A 27,136-nucleotide genomic window follows, 5' to 3' on the forward strand; every position below is an offset into this window, starting at 1 on the left:
CATGAACAGAAATTGTTTCCATGGAGGTTATTGAGGACAGCTGATTAAAATGGGTTTTCTTAATGAGTGGAGAGAAAATAAATTTACTAAATTTAGAAAATTATTCTGAGTATTTTTTTTTAAATAAAACAAGGAGATGGAACAGTAGATGGAAGAAACTGCACCAGGGGAAGGTGTGTTTTTTTTTTGTTTGCTATAACAGCTGAGAGGGGAAATAAGTAGGAGTGAGAGGGGAACCCACAGAAGTGATGTCCTTGAGTGAAAGGGGACAGAATCTAGTGCACGGAAGCCAGGCTGGGCACAGATGGAGAGGGGACAGTTTATCAGTAGACACTTAATTCTCTAAGCAATGAGAAAGCATCAAAGTTCATGAGTGATGGGTATGATTCTTGTTAATTCTCAAAATCCATTTATTCTTTTTCCCTTTACTATAGACAAATTCAGATGCTTAAAAGTATGTCCAAAAATAAACATTGAAAATATAGTTTTTGCTCAAAATAAAGTGAATGACATGTTCAAAAGAGTTTAAACAAAGCCTTGTGTTTATTTCAGCAACCTTTTCTCCAACCTTCATGTCAAATCAAGATTCTTATGCCTTGGGTGAAAATTATTGAAATGTTTTCCTTTGAAAATAAACTTCCTAATGTTTAAAATAATTTTCTACATACATTTAACCTTTTGAAAATCCACCATGTGGTTTCTTTTTTGTACACCTCTTAAATTATGCTGAGTAATAATTTTTAAAATTACAATTTTTTAGTTTGTCAAACTTACAGGCTTCTGCACAGCAAAAAAAAAAAAAAAACAACAAAAAAAACAAACAAACAAAAAAACAACAACAACAAAAGAAAGGGGCAGCTGAATGAATGGGAGATTAAAATAGCTTTGACAAAGGTTTAATATCCAAAATTTATAAAGAACTCATAAAACAACACCAAACAAGCCTATTTAAAAATGAGCAGAGGATCTGAACAGATACCTTTCCCAAAAAGACATACGAATGGCCAACAGATATATGAAAAAGATGTCCAACTTGACTATCTATTAGGGAAATGCAAATCAAAAGGACAATTATATACCACCTCACGCCTGTTAGAGTGGTCATCATCAACAAGACAAATAATAACAAGTGTTGGAGAGGTTATGGAGAAAAGAGAGCCCTTGTTCACTGCTGGTGGGAATGTAGACTGATGCAACCACTATGGAAAATAGTCTGGCAACTTCTCAAATCTTAAGAATAGAGTTACCACATGGGGAATATATCAAGACCCTTCTTGGTATATACCCCAAAACCTTAAAAACATATATTCCCAACGAGATGTATTCCCCTGTGTTCATTGCAGCATTATTCACAGTGGTGAGACATGGAAACAATCAAAGTGTCCTGTGATAAAAGACTGGATAAAGAAGATGTGCTACTCAGCCATAAGAAAAGAGAGTATGGTGACATTTGCAACAACATGGATGGGCCTTGAGAATATTGTACTAAATGAAATAAGTCAATCAGAAAGCCAAGAACCATATGATTTCATTCATTTGTGGGATGTAAAACTGAAACCCATGGACACAGCAGTGTGGTGGTTGCCATAGGAAAGGGGTTAAGTGGGAGTGAAGGGTGTCTAATATATGGGGATGGAAGATGATTTGACTATGGGTGCTGGGCACTCAGTGCAATATACAGATTTTATATCATAGAAATGTATGATTGAAACGTATATGATCCTATTAATCAGTGTCACCCCAATACATTTAATTAAATAAAAAAGTAAACTGAAATTATTATTTCTTGAGCACCAATGGCCTAGTACTACTTCAAACAAAATTTTAAATTTAATGAATTCAAATCTCTCTTACTCACCACTTTCTAGCATATTAAATCATTCACAGCATTTAGAATGATTTAGAGGAAACATTAAAGCAAATTATATGGAAGATAGTTCTTGTTAGGAAAAGTGAACTCTTGATCATTCCATGGAAAAGAAAAGCAAACAGATCAAATACAATAGGCTATTTTCTGATAAATTGCTATCATTTAATTTAGTAAATTAGCTTCATAAAATTTTTTCAGTCTCATCTGAATCTAAAACTTACTTCCGCTATGATCAATAATAAGTTCTCAGATCAGCAAGGGTTTTTCTTTTTATATTGCTCCACAGACATGAACGTATTCACACCAAGAAAAGTAACTTCAGCAGACCTTTAATTTCCAGTCTGAAGGATGTAGATGATTTAGCAACCCTAGAAGTTTTGGATGAGGTAAGGAACCCAGTTTAATCAAACATAAACATTCTAGATTCTTTTAATTCATAGAATTGATGTGATAAGGAGGTTGTCTGAATAATATCTGTGCCTCTCATACTTCCTGTGACTCTTAGCTTCCTGATTCTCTCTCCTGTCTTCAGCTTAAATAAATTTAAGCCACATTTCTGCAGAGCTCCAGCATGGTATCGATTTTTCCCCTGTTTTTTATATTCAACTTGCAAAGGTGTGAGTTTCCACTAGGAATTGCTTATAGGACACAGACTCTTCTTCCCCTGAATTCTTTCTGTAAGTTTCAAAGGGATGATTTGCTGAGGTCACAAAGTCGTCTCCTACAACCTTAGTGTGGCTTTCTTTCACCTATTTCTCTCCTGTTCCCCACTCAGAGTCAATGCCTAGAGATCTCCAGGTTATTTCAAGAGCCTGTTACTACCATGAGCGGTCCCCCTCTTGGGTTCTCAACTCCCCTGTTCTCACAGAGCTAATCTTTTAGGGCATTGAATTCTGCTAGAAACTCCTTACTTACCTCAGTGATGTCAGAAATAGATCAAACATCTCTGTGTAGGTACAAATCCAAGCCAGTAAATTGCAGTTTCAGCCTTCTTCCCTTTCATCTTCCTTTACTGCAGATAATCAGAGCATTAGAGAAGTGAATGGTTCCTTTTCAGTGAAAGGTTGGTATTACTATCAAGCTTGATCAACAGGTTTCTGTTTTTTAAATACTTCTGATACATGCCTGATCATTTTGCTCAGAAAGGCAACAAATCAGGAGACATTTTCTCAACAGAAGTAGTCATTTGGTAAATTTAGGGTTGCATAAACAACTCAAGTACTTCCTCAAAATAATCTCTCTTGTGAATATCAAACATCATGTAATCAGACAGTGTTTGCAAGTCAGAGATTGCCAAAACCTTTACGAATCCTTACATATCAGATTTTCCAATCATGCGAATTCCTAGGCTTGTGGATTATAAGAAGGACCTTGGTATCATAGTGTTGACTTACATTAAACACTGGGTTTGTGGTGGTGGTGGTGGTTGTTTTTTGATTTTTTTTTTTTTTTGGGGGGGGGGGGTTGCTCTTATTTTATGTGCTTTCTATTTCTCTTTTTTTTAAACCTGAAAACTTTTGTTCTTCTCTTTTGTCATGTACTATTTTAATGACACTACTAAAATTGTTACCATATACTCATAATGTATGATAGTTAATTTTCTGATATTTTTTATTTTACTTTATTTTTTCTATCGCCATTTATTTCCTCTATGCGCTCTTCCATCTTCACCCACCCTCCTTACCTCCAATTCTGCCTCATAAAGCCAAATGTCTAAGCAACAGGTTTGAATATTCCATGGAGCCACTGCATAATCTTAATTTGGCATTATGTTATGTTCACTCTGTCTTCCCTTTTCTTTTCTAGTGTTTTTTTCTCTTTATTTCATCATCTTTATTTACTTATTTCCTTGAACGCATCTTCTATATATATAAAAGCCCTACGACCCGCACTGACCACCAAGGGACAGACACGCAAGCTGCCCACTGGTGGTCAGTGCGCTACCACAGTGGCCTATTCTCACAGGCCACATCCCCATCAGTGCACGAATCCATGCTTCTGGCTACTAGTATATATAATATCTCTGCAATATCAGATTTTCCCTTTGGAAAACACAGGTAACAATGACATCCCTCTATGGCTCTCAGAATCAAAGAAAAGGCCTGTCCAGTGAAAGGGTAGTTGCTGATCAAATATTACACATCTCACTGTCAATCTGTCAATTTCTTTCTAGAGCCTTGGCCCAGATTCAAAATGTTTTATTTATTACCAGAGGCTCTGTGCACAAAATTTGTGCACTGACAGGGCACAGGGGGTGTCTCTCAGCCCAGCCTACACCCTCACCAATCTGGGATCCCTCTCATAATCCGGGACTGCTAGCTCCCAAATGCTCACCTGCCTACCTGCTTGCCCCTAACTGCTTCTGCCTGCCAGCCTGATCATCCACTAACCAGTCCGCTGCCAGCCTGCTTGATGCCTAACTGCTCCCCTGCCAACCTGGTCTCCCCTAACTGCCCTCCTGTGCTGGTCTGATCACCCACAACTGCCCTCTCCTGCCAGCCATCTTGTGGCCACATGGAGGCGGCCATCTTGTGTGAGAGTGTGACAGTCAATTTACATATTACTTCTTTATTATATAGGATTGTTTGTTTTTTACATTGTAATTGACCATAAATGATTTTTTAAGAAAACTAAATTGTTTTTATTTTATTATAATAGCATACAGTCTCTGAGCAACTTGAGAAGTGTTATTCCAGAGATCAGATTTATATCTATGTGGGAGACATACTCCTTGCTCTTAACCCTTTCCAGAGTCTGGGTCTTTATTCCAAAGAGGTATGTGGTATGCCTTGCATTCTCTTATTTGTACTAATAATTATACTATTTATATATTGAAATTAATTTATATTATGCCAATGAACATTTTATTCAGTACCTTGATTAAACGGTTAAATAATTATTGTACAACATAGAGATAGGAAAACATAGGAAATGAATTATTAATCTGGTTGAAATATGTGGTCTTTCCCTAACAATATGTGGCAGAATGTTACTTACTTACAGTTATTGATAACTATTCTATACTGTGTATCATAACAATATACAGGTATCTAAAAAAGACCCTGCTCAATATCTACCTATGATCCAAGCATCAGAGAATTAAAGATTTAATTACATTATTTATATAGGTAATATACTTAATGGCTATAAAACTTTTCATTGTGAGTTTACAAATTCTTTGGACATATTGATTCATTTTTAATATTAGACCATGTGTGTTGAATGACTATGAATATATAATTATCCATTTTTTCAACCCCTAATGGTTTAAATATAGAATAGTATTCTGTAATTAAATGAGACCATTTTTAATTGGACCCATTCTCTTCTAATTATTTGTGTACTCCAAAAAATTATTGAATACTATGCCTAAGAATTATTTTTATATGTGAAAAAATGCAAAATTCTGTCATCCTCTATCACCTTAAAATTTACAAGAAGAATGGCAAATTTGTGAACTTTGACCTGAGTTTTAGGTAATTTGGGCTTTTGTGCAAATCCTGCTATTAATTTACTATATGATCTTGGACAAATCAAGTGAGAGAATGTATGTAAAATGATGTGAAAGGGAAAAGTAAAGTGGTGAGCATATGTCAGACATTATTATATCCAAGGAATAGTCAAAAAAATTATAACTATTGTGTTACTTGTTACTTTTACTTAACATGTTAAGTGCCATGTCAGTCAACGGTGACTGAAATGGAAAGGAAGACAAAACAGGCTTGGCACTTAATATGTTAAAGAAATAATAGTATTTTTAAACCTTAACTTCTCTTTTGGAGTGGTATGCACTTCCAAGAGTCTTCTTTCAAATGCTACTGCCAGAGTGATGTTACAGCATACTAGAGGCCCAATACATAAAATGTGTGCCAGACCTGCCTCCCCCAGCCGCCACCCACCTAATTCACCATCGGACTATCAGAGCCTACCCCCAGGGAAAGGGACAAAGGTTGGCCGGCAGGCCTCATCCAGCTATAGGGGCCTGCGAGCTGGGGCAGCTCCTGCATTGAGCATCTTCCCCCTGGTGGTCAGTGCATGTCATAGGAACTGGTTGTTCTGCTGTTCGGTTGATTTGCATATTATCCTTTTATTATATAGGATTGTTCTATCATATTTCTGGGCTATTTGGTGTCAGGTGTTTTATTTACATAATTTTGCATGAATTCTGCATATATTTAAGCTGGGTTGTCTATGTTACATGTGTATAATGTTTTGGTGGTATGAAACTCTATTTTTGCTTATGTTGTGGTTTAAAAATTTGAGCTGTGCCTATAAAAATAATCTAGGGATGAAACAAAAGAAATAAAGCCTTATAAATTGTGATTTTTTAAAAAAAATCCTTAGCATTCCAAACTCTATATTGGAGCAAAGAGAACTGCCAACCCTCCTCACATTTTTGCAGTGGCTGACTTAGGCTACCAGTCGATGGTAACCTATAATTCAGATCAGGTAAGGAATCTCACATCCTTAGAAACTCCTCTCTTAGCTTCTTTTGTGTCGGCTGAGTTTTGTAGGATAATGTCTTCTTACAGTTTCCTTATCTCACTGTACAGTGCATTGTTATTTCTGGCGAAAGTGGTGCTGGAAAGACTGAAAGTGCTCATCTTTTAGTTCAGCAGCTGACAGTGCTTGGAAAGGTACAGTTGATTTTTTAATCTGTCCTAATAGAAATATTTGTTACATATCAGAGCGTAATATAACTGATTAGATTAATATTCAGCTGTTTAATAATAAAATTATAAAACACAATTGTTATCCTTTGTGAATTTAAAATATAACAAGCAATATAAAAATCATATGCTCTGTTATGAAGATATTCTAACTTATCTCCCTCTTAGTTGCAAAGCTTTATAAATATAATTTTGTCTCTTTTTAGTCCCAACACACTCACTGAATGCTTTATTTTCTTTCTCTCCTTTTCTCATTAGCACATTAAAGAAGAGTCAATATTATAAAAACCAATTGTATTTAAATATCATACATACTAGTACATATCAGCAATTATCAATTGGAAATTGAAATTTTAAATTTACAATTGCACCAAAAAACATGAACTATTTCAGTCTAACCCTATAAAACATATACAAGAGTTGTATTCGAAAAAGTAGAAAAAGTTGATAAGAGAAATAAAAAAAAAGACCTAAATAAATGGAGAGATTTACCATATTCATGGATAAAAAGTTTCAATGTTACTGATATGTCAGTTTTCCACAAATTGATTTGTATATTCAAGTCAATTATAATAAAAATCCCAATTGGTAAAAATTGACAAGCTGAATGGAAAGGCAGGTAATCTATTGTAAGCAAATAATTTCCAAAAAAGAACAAAATTGGAGGTTAATATTACCTGATTTTGAGACTTACTGTGAAGCTACAATAGTTGTTAGATGTAACAAAAAGCATAACCCATAAAGGAAAAAAATTGGATTTTGCTAAAATTAAGATTTTCTGTTCTCTGACTGACATTGTTATGAAAGTGAAACCACAAGCTATAGACTCAAAGAAACTATTTTCATGTTACATATCTAATACAAGACATGTATCCTTAAGACATATGTTTAAAAACTCTTAAGACTCAATAATAAGAAATCAAATAATTTTTAACAAGTGAATGAAAGAACACTGTTAAATGCCTGGCCAGCCAGGAAACTCAGTTGTTCCTATATTCCAAGATTGCAGGTTGGATTCCTGGTTAGGGCACATATAAGAATTAGCCAATGAGCTTATAAATAAATGGAACAAGTGTTTCTCTCTCTCTCTCTCTCTCTCTCTCTCTCTCTCTCTCTCTCTCTCTCTCTCTCTCTCTCTCTCTCTCCCCTTCCTCTCTCTTTCTAAAATCAATGAAAAAAGCAAAATAAAACAAAAAAAAGCTGTTATAAGCAAAGTATGGATCTTATTAGATGAGATCTGGATAAATTTCAAGTGCATTATGCTAATTCAAAGAATCTGGGTTTAGAATAATTCATAGTGTATGATTTAAATTATATGCCATTCTTGCACTTTTAAAATTATAGAGACAGAAACAGATCAATGATTATCATAGGCCAGGGATGGCCAGAGGTGTTGCCTACAAAGGGTAATGATGCAATTTGGAGAGTGATGGAATTGTTTTTATGTGTGGATTTTAGTGGGGGTTATATGATTAAATATGTTAAAAACATTTCAGAACTTTACACCATAAAGGGTGAATGTTACTTTATGTAAATTATCTTAATTTTTTTAAAAAGAGAAATTGATGATAGACTTGGTTTGATTTTTTAGATACAGTCCTTGAAATGAGATAGGTCAAGAATCATGTATTCTTATTAGTCTTAATAGTTTAAAAATCATTTTGTTCAACTTATCACTGTGAAAATTTTTATTATTATCTACATAGTTAAAGTTAGAGTCATATTAAAAGTATTGTGATCACTGTGATTATAGAATTTTGTGTTACAAAGTACTGTGTATGTAAGACCAGACCTAACTCTTCTGTTAAAAGGTTAGACCTAATAGTGTAAAAACAACTGCTTAATTGAGTATAGTTCCTTTTCAACATAATGAATTGAAAAACTTTCATGTTCCTATTGAAAACCAGCTCTGGCTGGTGTCTAAAGTGGTTAGAGCATCAGCCCATGCACCAAAAGGTCACAGGTTCGATTCTCAGTCAAGGGCACATACCTCAGTTTTGGGTTCACTCCTCACCCTGTAGATGTGTATCTCTCACCTTGATGCCTCTCTCTCTCTCTCCCTCTCTCTCTCTCTCTCTCTCTCTCTCTCTCTCTCTCTCTCTCTTGCCTCCCCCTTCTCCTTTCTCTTCCCTCACTTCCACTCTCTGAAAAGCAATGGAAAACATATCCTTAGGTAAGGATTTTAAAATATCAATTAATTTGTTTTAATATTTTCAATTATGTGTATTGGTATGGAACAGAAATATACATTTCTCAGTGGATTATCATTATCTCTACTAACCAGACTTGTAACCCTGGAAGACTGGAAGAGCCAGAAGAAACCAGGCAGATGGTGCTATGTCAGGGCTGTCATCTCAACCCCTTTCCTATCCCCTAGCCCATCACTTCCCCTCTCTTTACAACTAAGATAAGTGTCATTCTAAAAGGTTTTTAAGTGTAGTGAAATTAGATGTAATTTTTGAGGGAGAAGGTGCTGAAACGCAGCCTACTATCCTGGCATAGAAGAGTTGAACAGCTGAATTAATTTATTCAAGTCTTTGTAATAAAAGGGCCTTTCTTATTCTTTCTTGTTTATCTTCACCTGAGAATATTTTTCCATTGATTTTTAGGGAGAGTGGAAGAGAGATGGAAAGACAGAGAGAAACATCAATGTCAGAGTAACACATCAACTGGTTGCCTCCTGCATAACCCCCGACCAGGGCCTCAGCCGGGGAGAAGCCTGCAACCGAGGTATGTGCCCTTGACCGGAATCAAACCTGGGACCCTTTAGTCTATCCCCTGAGCCAAACCGGCCAGGGTCCCATTCTTGATTTGTGGGGCTGATAGAGGTCCTTATCAATAATGGATTTTTTTAATAGATGGAAGCAAACTTCATCTAATATCTTTATCTTGTCCCAGATCTGAATATATTATCTAATATTAATTGTGGATGGTCACACACACACACACACACACACACACACACACACCCCTCAGAACCGTAACCTTATCAGACTTGATCATGCCTTTTACTTATTTTCTTGATAAAGCTTGATCACATACAAATATGGGATGTTTGGTGGATTGAATATTTACTTGTAATGTGCAAAACCTTACTTATCAGAGCACTGAAATTTATTAAAGATGGATGAAGATGTTTCCTCATCATTTTCATGGATGTAAGGCTAGCCTGTTTGCTTCGATCGAGTTTGTTTCAATTCTTGTTACTCTCTTCTCTCAACTTTTATTCCTCCTTTAGAAAATACCCAGTCCTAATATGCTCTTAAACCTCACTGTGAATTCTCCCTCCAGCCCTTCTACATTCCCCTGTGGCTATGTTCCAGAAATACCTACTGCTCCTCTCCCTAAAACATAAAATTTCCATACCTTTAACACAGCCAAGCTCAACAAAGTATTACACTGTACAAAATCTATTTGATCCAAATGTCTACCGAGATATGGATGACTGAAACACAGCGTAGAGGATGCTTTTCTAAAAGAGGTTGGCTTTTAATCCAAATAAATCTCTACTTGATGATATTTCAAGTAAAATGATAAAGAACAAAAAAAAAGTTACACTTGTTTGAGGAGAGAAGAATGTGAGGTGGGGTAGGGAAAAATACAGGGACAGGCAACTGGGCCTCCACTGGCTTCCACTCCCAGCATCTACACTTCTGAGATGTCCTCGGTTTCACAATTGTTCCCTTTTCTCTACTTTCAAATTTACAAATTATCTTGATTCCCTTAGTTACAGATTTAGCAGCTCCCAGGGAAGCAAGATAATGTTTCAAGCTTTGGGGAAGCTTTGGATGGGGGCTTGAGCAGGTAGAGGAGGATAACAAAATAAGAAGTATACCTCACAATGCATAAATCATTATGGTAAGTTAGGTACAGAACAGAACTATATTTGAATAGAAAAAAAGTACAGAAAATCTCTTAGCCCATCTAAGGAAGCAAGTGAGTGAATACACATATGGGAGGGGAGAAAGAGGGCAGGTCATAATGTCTGACAGTACACTAAGAATATGCTCAGGTACATTTATATCTGGAAAAAGTGCTTATCAAACAAGAAAATTATATAGAATTAATTTTATACATTTAAAAATATATCTTAATATTTTCCGTAGGCTAATAACATAACCCTTCAAGAGAAGATTTTACAAGTGAACAATTTGGTGGAAGCCTTTGGAAATGCCTGCACCAATATAAATGACAATTCTAGCCGATTTGGAAAATATTTAGAAATGAAATTCACCTCTTCTGGAGCTGTAGTGGGAGCACAGATTTATGAATACCTACTGGAGAAATCCCGAGTTATCCACCAAGCCCTGTAAGTTCTGAGAAATAGGCAAAGATATGTGTCATAAAAGACACACCAGTCACAAGTGACACATGTGTCCCAAGCAGCACATGTGTCACAGGAGTCAGGCATGTCATAAGCAATATATGTTTCATAGTGATGAATCTGTCATCTGTGATCTAAAACTGCCCTCAGTGGTGTGCAAGTCATAGCTGAATGTTTAGTTTGTAGCTGAGTAACACAATTTCTGTTCTGGCCTAATGATTAAAAAAAAAATTTTTTTAAGAGGAAACTGTGGTCACAACATCAGATGTCCACTCTATCTGTTATATATATTTTTAAAGTGTGGCAAGTTAGAGTCTTTCATTTTTTTATAGGTTTTATGCTAAATATATCTGCATTGTAGTAAATTGTCATCTGTTAACTTCATGGGAACATAAGCTCTTACTGTGTATTAGCACATTATTATCCTAATATATAAAAACCCAGGGTCCGTAACAACCGACCAAAGCTCGACCAAACACCAGAAGTCAGTCTTGCAGTCAGTACTGGGTTGCTGTGGTGACCCAGCACTGACTGCTGAGGGGGCTGTGGATCAGGTCCAAAGAGAGATCCTGAGAGAGAGTCAGGGTCTGATCCACAGCTTCTGGATCAGACCCTGACTCTAAACCATTGCCTCTCTCTTTCTCTCTGGTCTTTGCATGCAGACGTTCCTCTGTTTCTCTCCTGGCCTCTGTGGGGGCTACTGATCAGGCTCAGAGATGGTGACTGGCATAGAAACTGACCAATCAGAACCAAATTTGCCGACAGGGGAGAGTAGTTGGAGGCAAGATCAGGCTGGCAGGTGAGGGCAGTTAGGGATGATCAGGCAGACAGGCAGGTGAGCAGTTAGGAGCCAACAGTACTAGATTGCAAGAGGAATGTCCAATTGGAGAGGCTGCAGGCTGGGTGAAGGACCCACCCCCCCTTTGTGCACGAATTTTCTGGACTGGACCACTAGTTCCTTCAAAAGTGAGTAAATTGTGAATATAAGTTGTCTGGAGTATAGCTCCTCAATTTGGTCCTCAATTCAATATATGGAAGAAAAGAATATTAGACAAATATGGTTTTTAATTGTGGCTCTGTGATATGCCAGTCCTCTCTAGATAAGATATTTAAATTTTAAAGATTCATGTAGGATCTTAGTTCTGGAACTTACTGTGTGTATGATTTGAAATGTTTAATCACTCTGCACTTCAGTTTTTCATCTTCAAAATGGAAATAGCAATGGTCCTACCTGTCCATTAAGATGATGCCTGTCAGGTATTTGCACAGTGAATAAGACATAGTAAGAACCCATCAGTGTAAGCCATTATTAGCAGTAGCAATCTTGATAGTTGTGTGAAGATTACAATAACATCTAGCACAGACATGAACATTGAAGATGTTCAGTAAATAGCAACTACAGTCCTATTATTGATGTGTTCCCTGTATCCAGAACTTAATGGAAATGCATTTACATCCTTTGCTACCCAAACCCAGAGGCACTTTGGGGTCTTATGCAGATGTGGAGATTTAACTCATTCTCGGAACAATTTGTACTGCTCTCATAATTATGTAAGACTCTCTCCTTCGAGCATTTGGGTAAAGTCTACCTAAGATGCAAAGTTCTGAGATTTAGATGGTGCCACCATGTTGCACAGTGTCAGAGGGCACCAGTCACAGTGGGTTCTGAGGAGCATCATTCACATCCAATAAACTCTGGAGGCAGGCAATGTTGCCTGGGTTTGTAATCATAAAATTAATTTTTGTCGTGAATGCTTACTAAAATACCATAGGACAAATGCTAGGAAATTGCACAATTAAGATTATATATTAAGCATGCTATGAATTAACTTTTTTTCTAGCTGCCCTAAAGAACTAATCTTACTAACCACCTTATTAAAAATGCCTTATTTTTTTAAGTGGAGAAAAGAACTTCCATGTTTTTTACTACATCTATGCTGGTTTAGCTGAAAAGAAGAAACTAGCCCATTACAAATTGCCTGAAAACAAGCCTCCCAGGTAATTCAGCAGCTTGTATGTTTCATAAATAACACTTTTCACTTAACATTAGATTTTATCCATCCTTTCATATATTTTCAGATATCTGCAAAATGACCACCTCAGAACAATACAGGACATGATGAATAATAGTTTCTATAAATCTCAATATGAATTAATTGAGCAATGTTTCAAAGTCATAGGTTTTACAATGGAGGTGAGTATGAACGACATTTGGACCCCATTAGGAAATATCTTTTTTATCATCACTAATTGCAAGAGTTAGCATTTATGGAGTGATTAATGCATGCCAAGCAATGTGCTAAGTGGTTTTACATGCGTCATCCTTTTAATTACTCAAATAACCTTATAAAATGACTAGAATTGTGATATTTAGTTTATGAAAAATGAAACAATGGCCTTAAGATATAATTGAAATTGGTTTTATTCTTAATCTTTTATTTTACTTATGTTTGCATCTCCTGCATAGGTTAAATTTTATATAAATTCATAAATGTGCTCTTATTATATGTTCTTTTTTAGTAGTCTTTTTAGAACAACTTTATTAACATAATTCATATGCCAAATAAGTCACCATATTAAAGTACATTTTAATGATATGTATTGTAGTATATTCACAGATGTCTGCATCCATCACCATCATCCTTTTTAGAATATTTTCATGTTTGAAATTTTTCACACCAAAAGAAAAATGTTATGAGCAGTTGCTCTGCATTCTCATTCAACCTCTGCTTTCCATCACTATGGACCTCTTTATTCTGGACATTTCACATAAATAGAATGATGCCATATCTCATCCTTTGGGAGTGGTTTCTGTCATTTGCTATAACATTTTCAGGCTTCATTCATTTTGTAGCATGTATCATATTTATTTCTTTTTGTTGTTGAGTAATATTTCATTTTAAGGCTATACCTTGTGTTATTTATCCATTCATCAGTTCAGAGACATTTAGGTTTCTTCTATTTTTTGGCCATTATGAGTAGTACTGCTGTGAACATTGGTGTACATTTTTTATGTGGAAATAAGTTTTTATTTCTCTTTGGTATATAACTATGAGTGGGACTACTGGGGCATAAAGTTTAACCTTTTGAGGAACTGCCAGACTTTTCCAAAGCAGTTGTGCAGTCTTACAGTTCAACCAGCAGTGTATGAAGGTTCCAATTTCTCCATATCCTCCCCAATATTTATAATATTATATCTTTTTTATCATAGCCATCCTGGTGGGTGTGAAGTGGTTTTTGGATTTGCATTTTCCTAATTGCTTATGATACTGAGCTTCTTTTCATGTACTGATTGATCATGTGTATATCTTCTTGACTAGAAACTAGGGCCCTGCATAAAGGGGGTGTTTAGGTAAATCAGGATAATTTTTGTCCATCAGAAAACATTTCACCTAATGGAGTTAATGTTTCTAGCGTGGCCTCATCCACAGCCAAGAGATGGGGAGACTCCCTACCTGGCTGCTTTATAGCCCCACAACTTAGAGTCCCTTTTTGAGTTGTAAATAAACATTGCTATTATTTCTAGATGAATTAATTGGTTGTATAGAGATGGGAATGAGAAGTTGAGGGGACCTAAAGAGAAATAACCCCTCTTGAGACCAGAGATGAATTATTGCCATGACTTCTCCAAAGAGTTTTTAGTTTTTGCCAACACACTGTGAATTATATGGACAAGTGGGAAGCAATATTGTAGACTCAATGGCAAGCCAAGGTTGAATACATCCCTAGTCAAATAATCTACTCACAGGAAGTCTTGAGCTGAAAAGGTAACTTTTCTGGTTTAGAAGTAAAGGCTCCAACCTGACCAGTGTAATCCCTGAATGATGCATTCTCTGTATAGATTCATGCACCCTACCTTGAACTTCCAGCTTATGACTCAGGCTGTCACTCTATAACTCAAATCAGGAAACTCATGGATTCTGTGCTCTCGGGACAAAAAAAAAAAAAGATGATTGGACCTTTCTCTCCATTGCTGCATTAAATAGTTTTAAGGCTGTCAAGTGGAACAAAGAATCCATTGTTTCATAGATTTCTGAAGGTTGTGGGGAATATCTCATACTCTGTTCTTAGCTGTAATATATTACTGTAAAAAAAATTTCCTAGCAAAAGAGAAGCCTGGTTTTTAAAGAGGCTAGTTTGTGAATTTCATTCCCCTACTCCATCTTTAAAAAAAAAAAAAAAAAAAAAGCAGCAACAAGGGTTGGTAGAATGACTAGATTGATGTATGGGAACAGAAGAACTTGCTCGACCAGTAGTAGTCTTGGCTGGAGAGTTGGGAGGAAAATGATGGGGACTGAATAGAAGTTGAACAATTGAGAGATTACTCAGCTTGTAGAACTCATTGTGGATCTCTCATGTAAAGAGTAGAGTGGTGTGCATATGCCTTGAGGTGGTGGACATCATGTTAGGATGAAAACTGTGCTATTAACCTTACCTAACTATTTGGGAAGGAGGTCTAAACTGTATCATTGGGAATCAGCGATAACCATAATACATTTCCTAATGAAATAGATTCTTTTATTACTAATGAATTAAATGTATTTGTATTTGGCTCAGTTCTGGGAGAGGAAGTCATTGACTCAAAAGACATGAGTTTCAGCCAAATTCGAGGTGACATGTGATCACCACCCAGAGATTTCAGATAAGTTATGGGAGACATGCCAGAAGGTTCTACATGCCAAACTGTTGATGTCCCAAGCATCGTCAATGGCTAGTTGGGTCTTTTGCTCTCATTCTGGTTCAAAGAACCAAGACCTTGTCCTCTCCTGAGTGTTTCAGCATGACATTACCCTTAGGTTAGCTGCATAAGGAGTAAAAATAGAACATCTGCTGCTTCACAGCCTGGAGTGTTATACTAATTAGTTTAATCCTAGCTTTGTATGGACACCAATCCTTTCCTGGGTGTGGCCACTTCTAGGTGCATCTTCCTCACTTCCCCTGGACAAAATTCAAATTCAGATCTGGCTCCTCCCCTTCTGTTGCATTCCTTTCAAACCCAAAGCTCTATCAGCCCTGTCCTCACCCACACCTTACACCTGTGGAGACTGTCGATGTAAGCATAGGGGGATACAGTTTATTTAGGGTAAAGTGAATTAAAAAAAAAAAAAAAAAAAAAAAACCAGCATTCACCTTTTCTCCAATCCTTGATCTTAAGGTGAATGTTGCTAGTGGTAGATGCTCCTTTAGACTGTGGTGTGACTCTTATTTGCGTGGTGAGGAGAGAACAGGAGAGGGTATTGGAACTGAGCACATCCTCCAAAAGGAAGCATCCTGTATACCAAGCAAGCAGCTCATGCTCTGACCAGGCTCTGGGCCTTTGTACTTCTTTTCCCTGCTTTTTGTCATCAGAAGAGCTGACCTTCTTACCAATTCCCTCCCCAAAAAGGTTGCTATCTTAGAAGCAGTGAATCATTTTTAATTGGTCTGTTTACTTCTAAGCCCCACTCATTAGAGGCAATGTTTCATTTATATTTGGTTCAACTCTTTTATCTTGCTTGGTAGAGCAATGTTTAGTAGCATTAAATGAAACCAGTCTCGCAGTTAGCATCCACTGACAAATAGATTTTATGTATTTAAAACTGTTTGTTCCAAATGTCAACATACTCTGTTTATTGAACATCTGAACATTCAGCTTATGATAAAAGGAAATGTAACAGCTGTTTCTGAAGCTGAAGCATAGTCACTGCTCATATTTTGTGAAGGTGCAGTCTGGTTCAAGATGATTCTCTTGCGATGCGGGGTCTCCTGCCTAAAGCAGGGGTTGACTTCACAGGGCAGACTGACACAGTTTGGAGGCAGTAGAACTCCTGTTTTTTGTTGTTTGTTTGTTTGTTTTGTTTTGTTTTCCCACTGGCTTGCTTGGATTTGTCCTTTGTCTGTAGCTGCTTCAGTTCCATTTAGGGAAGAGGCAACTTTCAATATCAAGTGGAGTGGCCCTATTCTCACTCCTCTGAGCACAGCTTGCTGCCTTCACAGTTTTCTGTAGCACAGTTGTGGAGATTCTCCAATATAAAGTCTCTCTTTTTCTGTTTTCATATCCTGATGTTTCTCTGATTGGTGTTGACAGCTCCCACAGTTTGTGTTCCTTGTACGTTTGTTATTCAGCACAATTCAGGAAAATCAAAATGGAATAGCCTCAAAAAATAACAAAATGTAAAACTCCAAAATTTTTCAAACCATGTCATTTTCCTGCCAAAGTTTTTTTAAAAAATTTTTATTAGTTTTATGATTCAACTCATTTTGAGGCAATTTTTTGCTGTGTCATGACAGAAATTTTTATTTCTTTGTAGAAAGTCACATCTTACATCTAATCTGAGGGTGTGGATATGTGTGTGTGTGTGTGTGTGTGTGTGTGTTATCCTTTAATTTTGCTTATTTTTTTATGATAGTCTAAAATCACAATCTGGCACATTTTCTTTGGATTACCAGTTATGACTTTAGTTATAATCAAATAATATTTTTGAAAAAATGTTAGAGTATTTTATTTTATTTTATTTAATATATTTTATTGATTTTTTATAGAGAGGAAGGGAGAGAGATAGAGAGTTAGAAACATTGATGAGAGAGAAACATCAACCAGCTGCCTCTTGCACACCCCCTACTGGTGATGTGCCCGCAACCAAGGTATATGCCCTTGACCGGAATAGAACCTGGGACCTTTCAGTCCGCATACCGATGCTCTACCACTGAGCCAAACCAGCTTCGGCTGAAAAAATGTTAAAGTATTTTAAAGCATGACACAAAGTGTTGAATTTCTGTGAAAAACTTCATTTATAAAAAAAAAATTTGGTCAGGGTGGGAGGTGCATGTATTCATTTGATAATTTAAAAATAATCATATGATGCCTAATTGTCTTCATTCAAATACATAAATTATAATTCTACAGTTTTATAATTCAACCAACATTGATTACTTGAATGGAATGACAATATAAAGAAAGCCAGTTATTTAAAACAAAAGTAATTCTATAGTAATGAGTCATATCTGTGAGTTAAAGTCTTTGGCACTGCTTGTCTCTGTGTATCTTTAGATCAATAACTAACCTCTCTGCTCTAACTATCAGTAAAAGGAGGGCAGATAAGTGGTTTATTTCTGAGTCACTATTTATAACTCAAATCGAGGGCTATTAAATTTCATTCTAATTTTTGCAGACTGTCCATGTCATTTTATTGCTTAAGGTATCTGCAAAAATAAGCATATAGAAGTATTAATATGCCTTTAAACAGCTGCAAATGCTGATTACAGAGCCCACCCACTCCTATTTATCTGGTATATAGTCTCTGTTGGCATCTGGTCCTGTACTAACAGCCCCAGCCTGCTCTTCCCCATCCTGCCTTCTCTGTTCTTTCTTAATAGGGGCATCAGCATCTTGGGTTTCCTAGGACTGGAATGGGTAGTGCCACATCCCCCAGCCTGGGCTAATGTCATGGTCCATAGTGACACCCGCCTACATTGAGGACTATATGTTGTCACTGGCTGCCTATGTATGCAAATTAACTGCCATCTTTGTTGGATTAATTTGCATATCACTCCTGATTGGCTGGTGGTGTAGCAGAGGTACAGTGAATTTACATGTTTGTTTAGTATTAGGTAAGGTTGAATGAATATTTATATATTAATGAAAAATATTCCTGAAGATATTTTTCATATCCATATTTTATCTTGAGTTGGAATGTTGGAGTGGATGAGATAATTATTTTTTGTTGAGTATAGGAGCTGGGCTAAAATAAATGCAGCAAAATAAGGAAGCAATAAAGGATTTTCTCTCTTTCCTGTTCCTCACTGCACCATGAACATAGTTGGAATGACACCTAGAATTGCCATAGACTCCTTGACAGAATGCCTACAGGGTCTCCTACCTATTCTTTTTTTTTTTTTTTTTTTTTTTTAAAGGAACATATGTCGTTTTTTTAACTTGTTGCGTATTTGTTTTATTTATTTTTTAAAAATCTTTATTGTTCAACTCCTACCTATTTTTAAACCACACATACTTATTGATTTTGGAACTGGGCTCTTTTAAATTTTCTTCCTTAACTATATCCACACATACAACCTCACTTTTAAGATGGACTCAAGGAAAAAGAACATATATGGAAATGACCATATTAATGTCAAAAATTAATTTTTGCATGGATAGATTTCTCTGTGGCCTATTTCTACTTGTTCCTCATTTGTATTTACATTCATAAAATATTTTAAGCATTATGCTCACCTCTAAAATGAATGAAAGAGGAGAGCGTCCTTGGATCCATGCCACTTGGATCTCCTAGTTTAACATTGTAGTCTGCAAGATTACCTTGTTATTCTGGAGCCTAAAGGTTCTCCCCAGTTTGTCCCCACCCATAGTCACTTGCCATATTCAAGAGCTAACATCTGTGTGGTGTGTTTCAGCAACTTGGAAGTGTATACAGTATACTTGCTGCCATCTTGAATGTTGGGAACATTGAGTTTTCCTCAGTGGCAACTGAACACCAGGTGGACAAGAGCCATATTTCCAATCTTGCTGCTCTGGAGAACTGTGAGTTCCATTATCTTCCATTCTAAATTGAACTCTTTAAAAAAAGGCCTAACATACTGTAAATGTCATATAAGGATAATTCCAAGCAATTGTGTTTTTATGGAATCTTTAAAAATAATACTTAGATTCTATTTGTATGACATGGGAAGTTGTTGAAGTCCACTATTTGAAACAAATCTTCATGTCTCCAAATTCACTGACTACTGGAGAAAACATTTCTAAAGACTATGCTTTCATGACTATTTTAGGAGCCATTTAATTTCAAAGAAAAACACAGAAAATTTAGTTAAAATTTAATTAACTGACCTAAAAAGAATTAAAGCTTTTTTGTTATAAATTTAATATCTACCATTTTATAATAAAGTTGTATATCACCTCTCACCTAGTGACCTTCCAATTGCTCATTCTACACCAGTTCTTCAACTTTTCCAGTCCATTTTCCACAACTCATTCTGAAACTACTTAATGAATCTATAGGTGGGCTCTCTCAGTCTCCCTCTTCTTTTCCCTCCTTGCCCTTCCCCACTTCTGCTCTTATCTCGCCTCCTCCTCTTTCCTCTCTTCCTCTCTCTATATTCTCACTTAAGATTCTTGATTAGCTTCCCATATCTCCTATATGAAGAACATCAAGATTAAGATTTTGTTTTACAAGGTATTATACTTAGCAGTATAATCCCTGAAATGAAGTGGACATCCAATGACAAATATCCACTGAATAACGAGATGTAAATAGATACACTAATCAATGGGAGACACTGTTCAGAAACAAATCCAAGTAAAATTGTCAGGAATGGCATTACAAATCACTAGTAATGTTGCAGGGACCCCCAACTGACTAACCATTTGGATGAGAGGGGATTTGAATCCTTCTCATAAGCCTTGTACCAAAAATCAATCCCAAATGTATATTAATCTAAATAACAAAAAAGGTATAAAAACACAAGACAAAATGTGTTTATATAATCCTGAGATAAGGAAATACTTGAAGGACTTTATGTGCAAAAAAACAAAAATCAGAAATTATTTTTAAATGGATATTTGACTACATAAAAAAAAATTAAAACTTTTATCTTAAAAAAACAAAGGAAATTGCAATGAAAATCAAGGGAAAATATTTGCAATATGTATCAAAACATTCTTTTTATGCTATAAGGTGCTCTCATAAATTGATTAGGAAAGATGAACATATCAATGAAAAAAGGCAGTTTACAAAATAGAGCCACAAATCACTAAGAAAAATATGAAAAAGGACAAAGTATTCAGCTTTATTAGGAATCAATCAAAAACAAAGATACATTTTTTTGAAAGATATATTTTTTTTCTCTATCAAACTGGGCATTGTTTAAAATAATCTCTGGTGTCCATTAAATTGTATTGAAATTGTGTTGTTGTTTTTTAATTTGGCTGATAGGAGTATAATTGGTTCAGTGTGTGTGAAGAGTGGCTAAATAGTATGTTTCAAAGGTTTGAATATGTTTATATGCTTTGAACCAAATGCTAAATTTAGAAAATCTATGCTAAGAAAATAATACAAAACAAGAACACAGATTCATGCCCAAAATATTTGTCCCATCATTCTTCACAATTATGAACACAAGGAAGCAATATAAAAATCCAACAATTTAAAAACGATTGCTATATTATATACCAGAATATTGTGCAACAATTTAACTTTTAATTAGAAGCAATATTCAACAAAATAAAAAAAAATGCTTAAGATACTACATTAAGATAAAATGTACATGCAGAATAATTGAAATAAAATACCTAGAAGGAAAGAAATGTAGAATGTTAATGTGGAAAAAAAATATTTTGTTTAAATAAGGGCCAGCAATCTTTGCCACAAAACAAAGGAATACCTTGATCCAAATGCTCAAAGTAAATTCACTATTTTCAAAATATTTTAAAAGAAAAACTAATTTGAAAACTTGCCCTATCTATCATGTAATAGTTTGAGTTATTTTCAATTTATTTACTTATTTGTTTATTTACTTATTTATTTAAATATATCTTCACTTGTGGGTATATATTTTTTATTTTAGAGAGAGAAGAAAGGAGAGAGAAAGAAACAAAGAGAGAGAGCCAGAGCTAGATATAAGACAAAAATCTCTACCTGTTGCCTCCTGTGCATGCCCCCCTACTTGGGATTGAACCTGCAACTCAAGTTTGTGCCCTGACTAGGAATCAAAAACACTATCTTTTGATGTATGAGATGACGCCCCAACCAACTGAGTCACCTTGCCAGGACAAGATGTTTATTTTTAAAAACTGAGTTTTGTTCACTGATGTTAAGTATTATTAATTTTAAACTCCCTGTGATAATAAATGTTTATTCAGGCATCAAGTTTTAAAAATATTTAGTAATTGAAATATGTAACTGAAGGTATATGAATGTGATGATAGGCATATGTTCTTTGGGTTGTATATTGCAGAAAGTACATAAAATACATTTGTGATAGCCCTGAAGTCTAGGTAACCTTCCAATTAATTTCTACCTTTTGAAAATCTTTATACAATAGTGGTATTCAAATTTATACCAAGTCTATTAATAATGTTTTTAAATTATTTAACATAATTCAGTGAAATTATGTTTGGCAACTTACAAACAACCAATCACATTTGACAAGTCAAAAGAAATATAGAAAAATGATCAAGAAGAGACATAGGACTATCAGTGAACAGTAACTTATTTTCACACTAGGGGCTGAGTGCATGAATTCATGTATCTTGAAAGAAACTGTGGTCTGTGAGGCTGCAGTTGACACAGGGGCAGGTCTCAGTTCATCCTCTGTGTCCTGCACAGCCCCTTCTGCTGCAGTCCCTGGTCCCCTGTCTGCCAGCAGCCCCACTCCTGCTACCACTGCTCCCACATGCTGGAGGTCGCCAAGTGATCAGGACTGGCACCAGCTGTGGATGCAAGTGCCAGGTGGGACCAAGGTGTGCGGGGGCAAAGAATTTTCAGTAAAGATCAGAGGCTCACCTCGATGACAGCAACTGGGGCCCCACTTTGGTCTGGTGCCCCCACTCATCTACTCCACCATCCCATTGCGCTCAATGCCTGCTGTTCCACACACACACACACACACACACACACACACACCCCGTCGTCAGCACACATCATAGTGACCAGTTGTTTGGTGGTTCTGCTGTTCAGTCTATTTGCATATTAGCCTTTTATTACATAGGATTATAAAATCTTTGCATATTTAATATTATATCAAGAGAATGGATTAAGACATTTTCTTTCTCTGGGAAGTTTCTTCATTGCCATAATTTCTTCTAACCACACATCTGTTTATTTTTTAGCTGCTTCTTTGCTTTGCATTCAGGCAGAAGAACTGCAAGAAGCCCTCACCTCCCACTGTGTGGTCACTAGAGGAGAAACCATTATACGACCCAACACTGTAGAAAAAGCTACTGATGTCAGAGATGCTATGGCTAAAACTTTATATGGCCGTCTTTTTAGTTGGATAGTTAATCGCATTAACAGCTTGTTGAAGCATGATACATCACCAAGGTAAAAATTTTTATGGACACATTTTTTCCCCCAAATGTCAGGTGATGTAAATGTATATTGTTATTTGTTGATTTATATCAGAGTCCCTTTGAAGATATTTCTAGTCAGTATCATTTAATTTATTAACATTATACTTCAATGTATATACTTTATTTCCTACTAGTACCAATTCATTGTGCCAGTAATATGAGTAAACATAATAGAAAGTTAATTTTAAAAAAATATTTTTATTGATTTCATAGATAAAGGGAGAGGGAGAGAGAGATAGAAACATCAATGATGAGAGAGAATCATTGATTGGCTGCCTTCTACATGCCCTTCACTGGGGATTGAGCCCATAACCCAGACATGTGCCCTTGACTGTAATTGAACCTGGGACTCTTTAGTTTGCAGACTGACACTCTATCAACTGAGCCAAGCCAGCTAGGTCAGAAAGTGACATCTTACTATTAATTTATATATTTTAATTAGAAGGTGTAATTAGAAGGTGTACTTCACATGTACAGAGAAATGCATGCCATTTTATACTTGTATAAATTGTCAGTTCAGCAGTTTTTGTTTTTGTTTTGAGGTTCTGAATTAAACCTTGAAGGCAAACAAAAACTTTTTTTCATATTTTAACTTCCACTATAATCCTGGAGAGGTAGGTATTATGACTGTAAATGAAATTTGGTTCAGAAATGCTCTAATAACTAGTAAATGGTACATTCAGGATATAAGCAATGTTATATGATCATAGTCTATACCCTGCCTGATGTCTTATCTTAGAACTAAAGGTAACCATAGCCATCATTGTTGCTTTCTATGTGCAGGGATTGTGCGCAGATATCTTTCACTTACATCTAAAGTTTTGTTCTGCCATAAATTATACAACCTTTAGAAATTTGAAAATGAATAAAGAAGATAGATACTTGCCTTAAGATCACTTCATTCATACTGGCTTATCTATAATTAGTGGCTCTGTGCACAAAATTCATGCACAGGATGGGGTTGTCCCTCAGCCTGGCCTACACCCTCTCTAATCTGGGACCCCTTTGGGGATGACTGACTGCCGGTTTAGGCAAGATCCTGTGGGATCTTGCCTAAACCCGCAGTTGGACATCCTTCTCACAATCTGGGACTGCTGGCTCCTAACGGCTCGCCTGCCTGCCTGATCACCCCTAACTAACCACTGTGCCTGCTGGCCTGCTCACCCCCAACTGCTCTTTCCCCACCGGTCTTCTCTTCCCCAACTCCCCCCACCACCTTGCTGGCCTGATTGCCTCCAAATGCACCCCCCCTCCACCAACCTGATCACCCCTAACTGCCCTCCCCTCCTGGCCTGATCACCCCTAATTGCCTCTGCCTCAGCCCTGCCACCATGGCTTTGTCTGGTAGAATGTCCGGAATGTCTCCTGGTCTAATTAGTGTATTAAGTTTAATTAGAAAGGACAACCTTCCAGATAAAGCCAGGGCTGCGAGGGAAACATGAGTCCCAGGTACCTGCTGGCAGCTGGAGGGAAGCCTGGGCATGTGCCAGAGGGAAGCCTGGGCTGGCACCCGGGGGAAAGAAGGCCTCTAGTTAAATATAAAGGACCATTTTATATACATTTCAGGACACAATTTATTGTTATTTTGCCACTGAAATACACATTGTACCATCATATGATTCAGTCAAAATTATTTTCAAATTGCTTCTTTACTTTCCTGCTAAACTGTGTGCTATCTGACTGGATCTAACATATATTATTATATATGATAGTTATTTAGCTCAGTTAAATCCTGTGGAACAGAGATGGCAAAAGAATAATCATTTTGACTAAATCAGTATACATTTTAACTAGACATTTTGCCTGATATCCTATATAATAAAGAAGTAATATGCATTTTGACCATCACTTCATTGCTCAAGATGGCTGCCCCTATCTGGTCACAAGATGGCCACCACGGATTGCTAGCAGGGGAGGGCAATTGTGGGTGATCAGGCCAGCAGGGTAGGGCAGTTAGGGATAATCAGGCCAGCAGGAGAGGGCAGTTGGGGGCCACCAGGCCTATAGGGGAGGGCAGTTGGGGGTGACCAAGTCGGCAGAACAGAGCAGTTGGGGCAATTGGGCCAGCAGGGGAGTGGTTAGACATCGATCAGGCTGGCAGGGAAGTGGCTAGGGGGTGATCAGGCTGGCAGGCAGAAGCAGTTAGGGACAATCAGGTAGGCAGGCATGTGAGTGGTTGGGAGCCAGCAGTCCAGAATTATGAGAGAGACGTTCCAGATTGGAGAGGGTGCAGGCTGGGCTAAGGAACACTCCCCCCCTCGGTGCAGGAATTTTATGCACTGGGCCTCTAGTAACCACATAAAAGTACTGTACTTCAAGGAACTTTCAGAAATATTCAATAGTTTTCATTTTTTCCATCCCATCACATATTCAAAATGTTCTGTAAGTCTACATTCTAAATGCAGTCTATTCCTCCTGATATAGAGTATATACCCCAGTTCACAGCATGCAGTTGTCATTTCCAAATCCTGCCTCACACACTGAGAGTAACCTAGGTTATGTAAATGGTGAACACAGGGCTAACGTTTGTTCTCTCCTTTTTAAATTCACATTAAAATAACTTGGAAATGTATGTATAAGTTGGGAGAGGAGCAGACTTTTGACCAAGTATCTAACCTTTAGTAAGCAGAGATAGCCATTAAGGAAGAGCAGGAAAAAATGCACTTGTAATGTGTAATTGTAAAATATTATTTAATTGTATTTTGAAATATTTAATTATAAAATAAATCCATATATATTTATACCTTTGGGTTATCATTTGTTGCATATTTTTAAATTATTAGTGAATAAACCTACAATACATAAAAATTCTTTAAAATAATTGAAATATTTTTAGCAAGTTGTTTTCATTGCTGCCCTAAAATTAAAGACTAAATATGCTCTTTCACAGAATTTGTGTGGGTTTTTTTTTTTTTTTGGTATTGTTTTTATTGAACATATTTTTGCTATGTTCTGAATGCTAGCCATATTTTCTCTATAAATGATGACTCATTCAGAGCTGTGATCTTGTGCTCATAAACCCATAGGAGTAATGTTTCTTTTGTTTAAATATAAAGAGAGTATATCAGTGGTTTCTGTAGTATAAGAAAAATATTTTGACCATTTTCATATTCAAATTGATGCTACCTAATTTATCTTTTATAGTTCTATGGAAGGAAACCTTTTCAATTAATATTTTCACTTTAATTGTGTATGCTGATAAGTTTTTAGATAAATCACAAAAATGTACTCTGAGATAACCTGATTTATAATTCCTCAAGAAAGTAAATAAGAAGTCAAAATAATGTCTCTAATTTTTCAGTGGGAATGGTGATGAACTGAGCATTGGCATACTGGATATATTTGGCTTTGAAAATTTCAAAAAAAACTCCTTTGAGCAGCTTTGCATTAACATTGCAAATGAACAAATTCAGTATTATTTTAATCAACACGTGTTTGCCTGGGAACAGGTAAGTCAATATACTATAAAGGTGCATGCATGTGTATTATATGCAGACGTGTTCTAAGGAAGCATGACCTAACTCATAGATTTAAAGCCTTAAACATTTAATAAAGACAAAGAAAATATTTCCTCACTTCATTCCCATAGGAAAAACAAATATAAGCCAAAAAACTATTATAGTTTGATATTTGATGTTGAACGTCCTCCATCAAAAATCAGTGCACCCTTCTCCAAAACTTAGCAAACCTGAGCCTTTGCAAACAAAGACATTTCTTTTGGAAATTTAAATAGATGCACCCAACTGTTTCTCTTTCTGTATGAAATTCTGTTTGAGATTTAAATATCCATCTAAAATGCATTAAACTTCAGAATTCCAGTAACTAGGCAACAGAACACAAGATAATGGGTTTGATGCAAATGCCATGAAACAGTAATTTTGTCAGGGTACAATGTGCAATTCATGATTCAGCTTAAAAAATATTCTTCCTCAGAGAAAAATCGGAGGCTTACTTGAATTGCATTTGGCAAAACTGTAGTATTTTAAATATTTTATCAAGTCTAAAAGAAATAGTCATACTCAGTATGTCATTTTTCTCTTTTAAAATAATATGAAAGTGTGTTTGCTGATTACAACTGAAGTTTTTATTTAAATTTGAGATAAATTAGAGGTACTTGAACCTCTTTTGATTTAAAATACTTAGGCTTATTGAGCATTAACTTTGAAATTGCATTTTGAAAACAGTGGTCACAAAAGAAAATATTTAGA

The 27,136-nt window shown here is 36.1% G+C and overlaps 1 protein-coding gene across 1 annotated transcript in view; it reads left to right on the plus strand.

Moving 5' to 3' along the window:
- Positions 1–27,136, plus strand: part of MYO3A (myosin IIIA) — a 186,685-nt gene that overhangs the window by 86,051 nt on the left and 73,498 nt on the right. The window contains exons 11-20 of the mRNA XM_084867969.1: positions 2,157–2,256; positions 4,529–4,645; positions 6,215–6,319; positions 6,424–6,507; positions 10,647–10,849; positions 12,764–12,862; positions 12,944–13,058; positions 19,256–19,382; positions 22,689–22,899; positions 26,230–26,377. Of these exons, the coding sequence (XP_084724095.1) occupies positions 2,157–2,256; positions 4,529–4,645; positions 6,215–6,319; positions 6,424–6,507; positions 10,647–10,849; positions 12,764–12,862; positions 12,944–13,058; positions 19,256–19,382; positions 22,689–22,899; positions 26,230–26,377 (1,309 nt within the window). The remainder of the gene's footprint in view (positions 1–2,156; positions 2,257–4,528; positions 4,646–6,214; positions 6,320–6,423; positions 6,508–10,646; positions 10,850–12,763; positions 12,863–12,943; positions 13,059–19,255; positions 19,383–22,688; positions 22,900–26,229; positions 26,378–27,136) is intronic.

This window comes from Pipistrellus hanaki (genome assembly GCF_964339955.1).
Source record: "Pipistrellus hanaki genome assembly, chromosome: 1".
Lineage (NCBI taxonomy): Eukaryota > Metazoa > Chordata > Mammalia > Chiroptera > Vespertilionidae > Pipistrellus > Pipistrellus hanaki.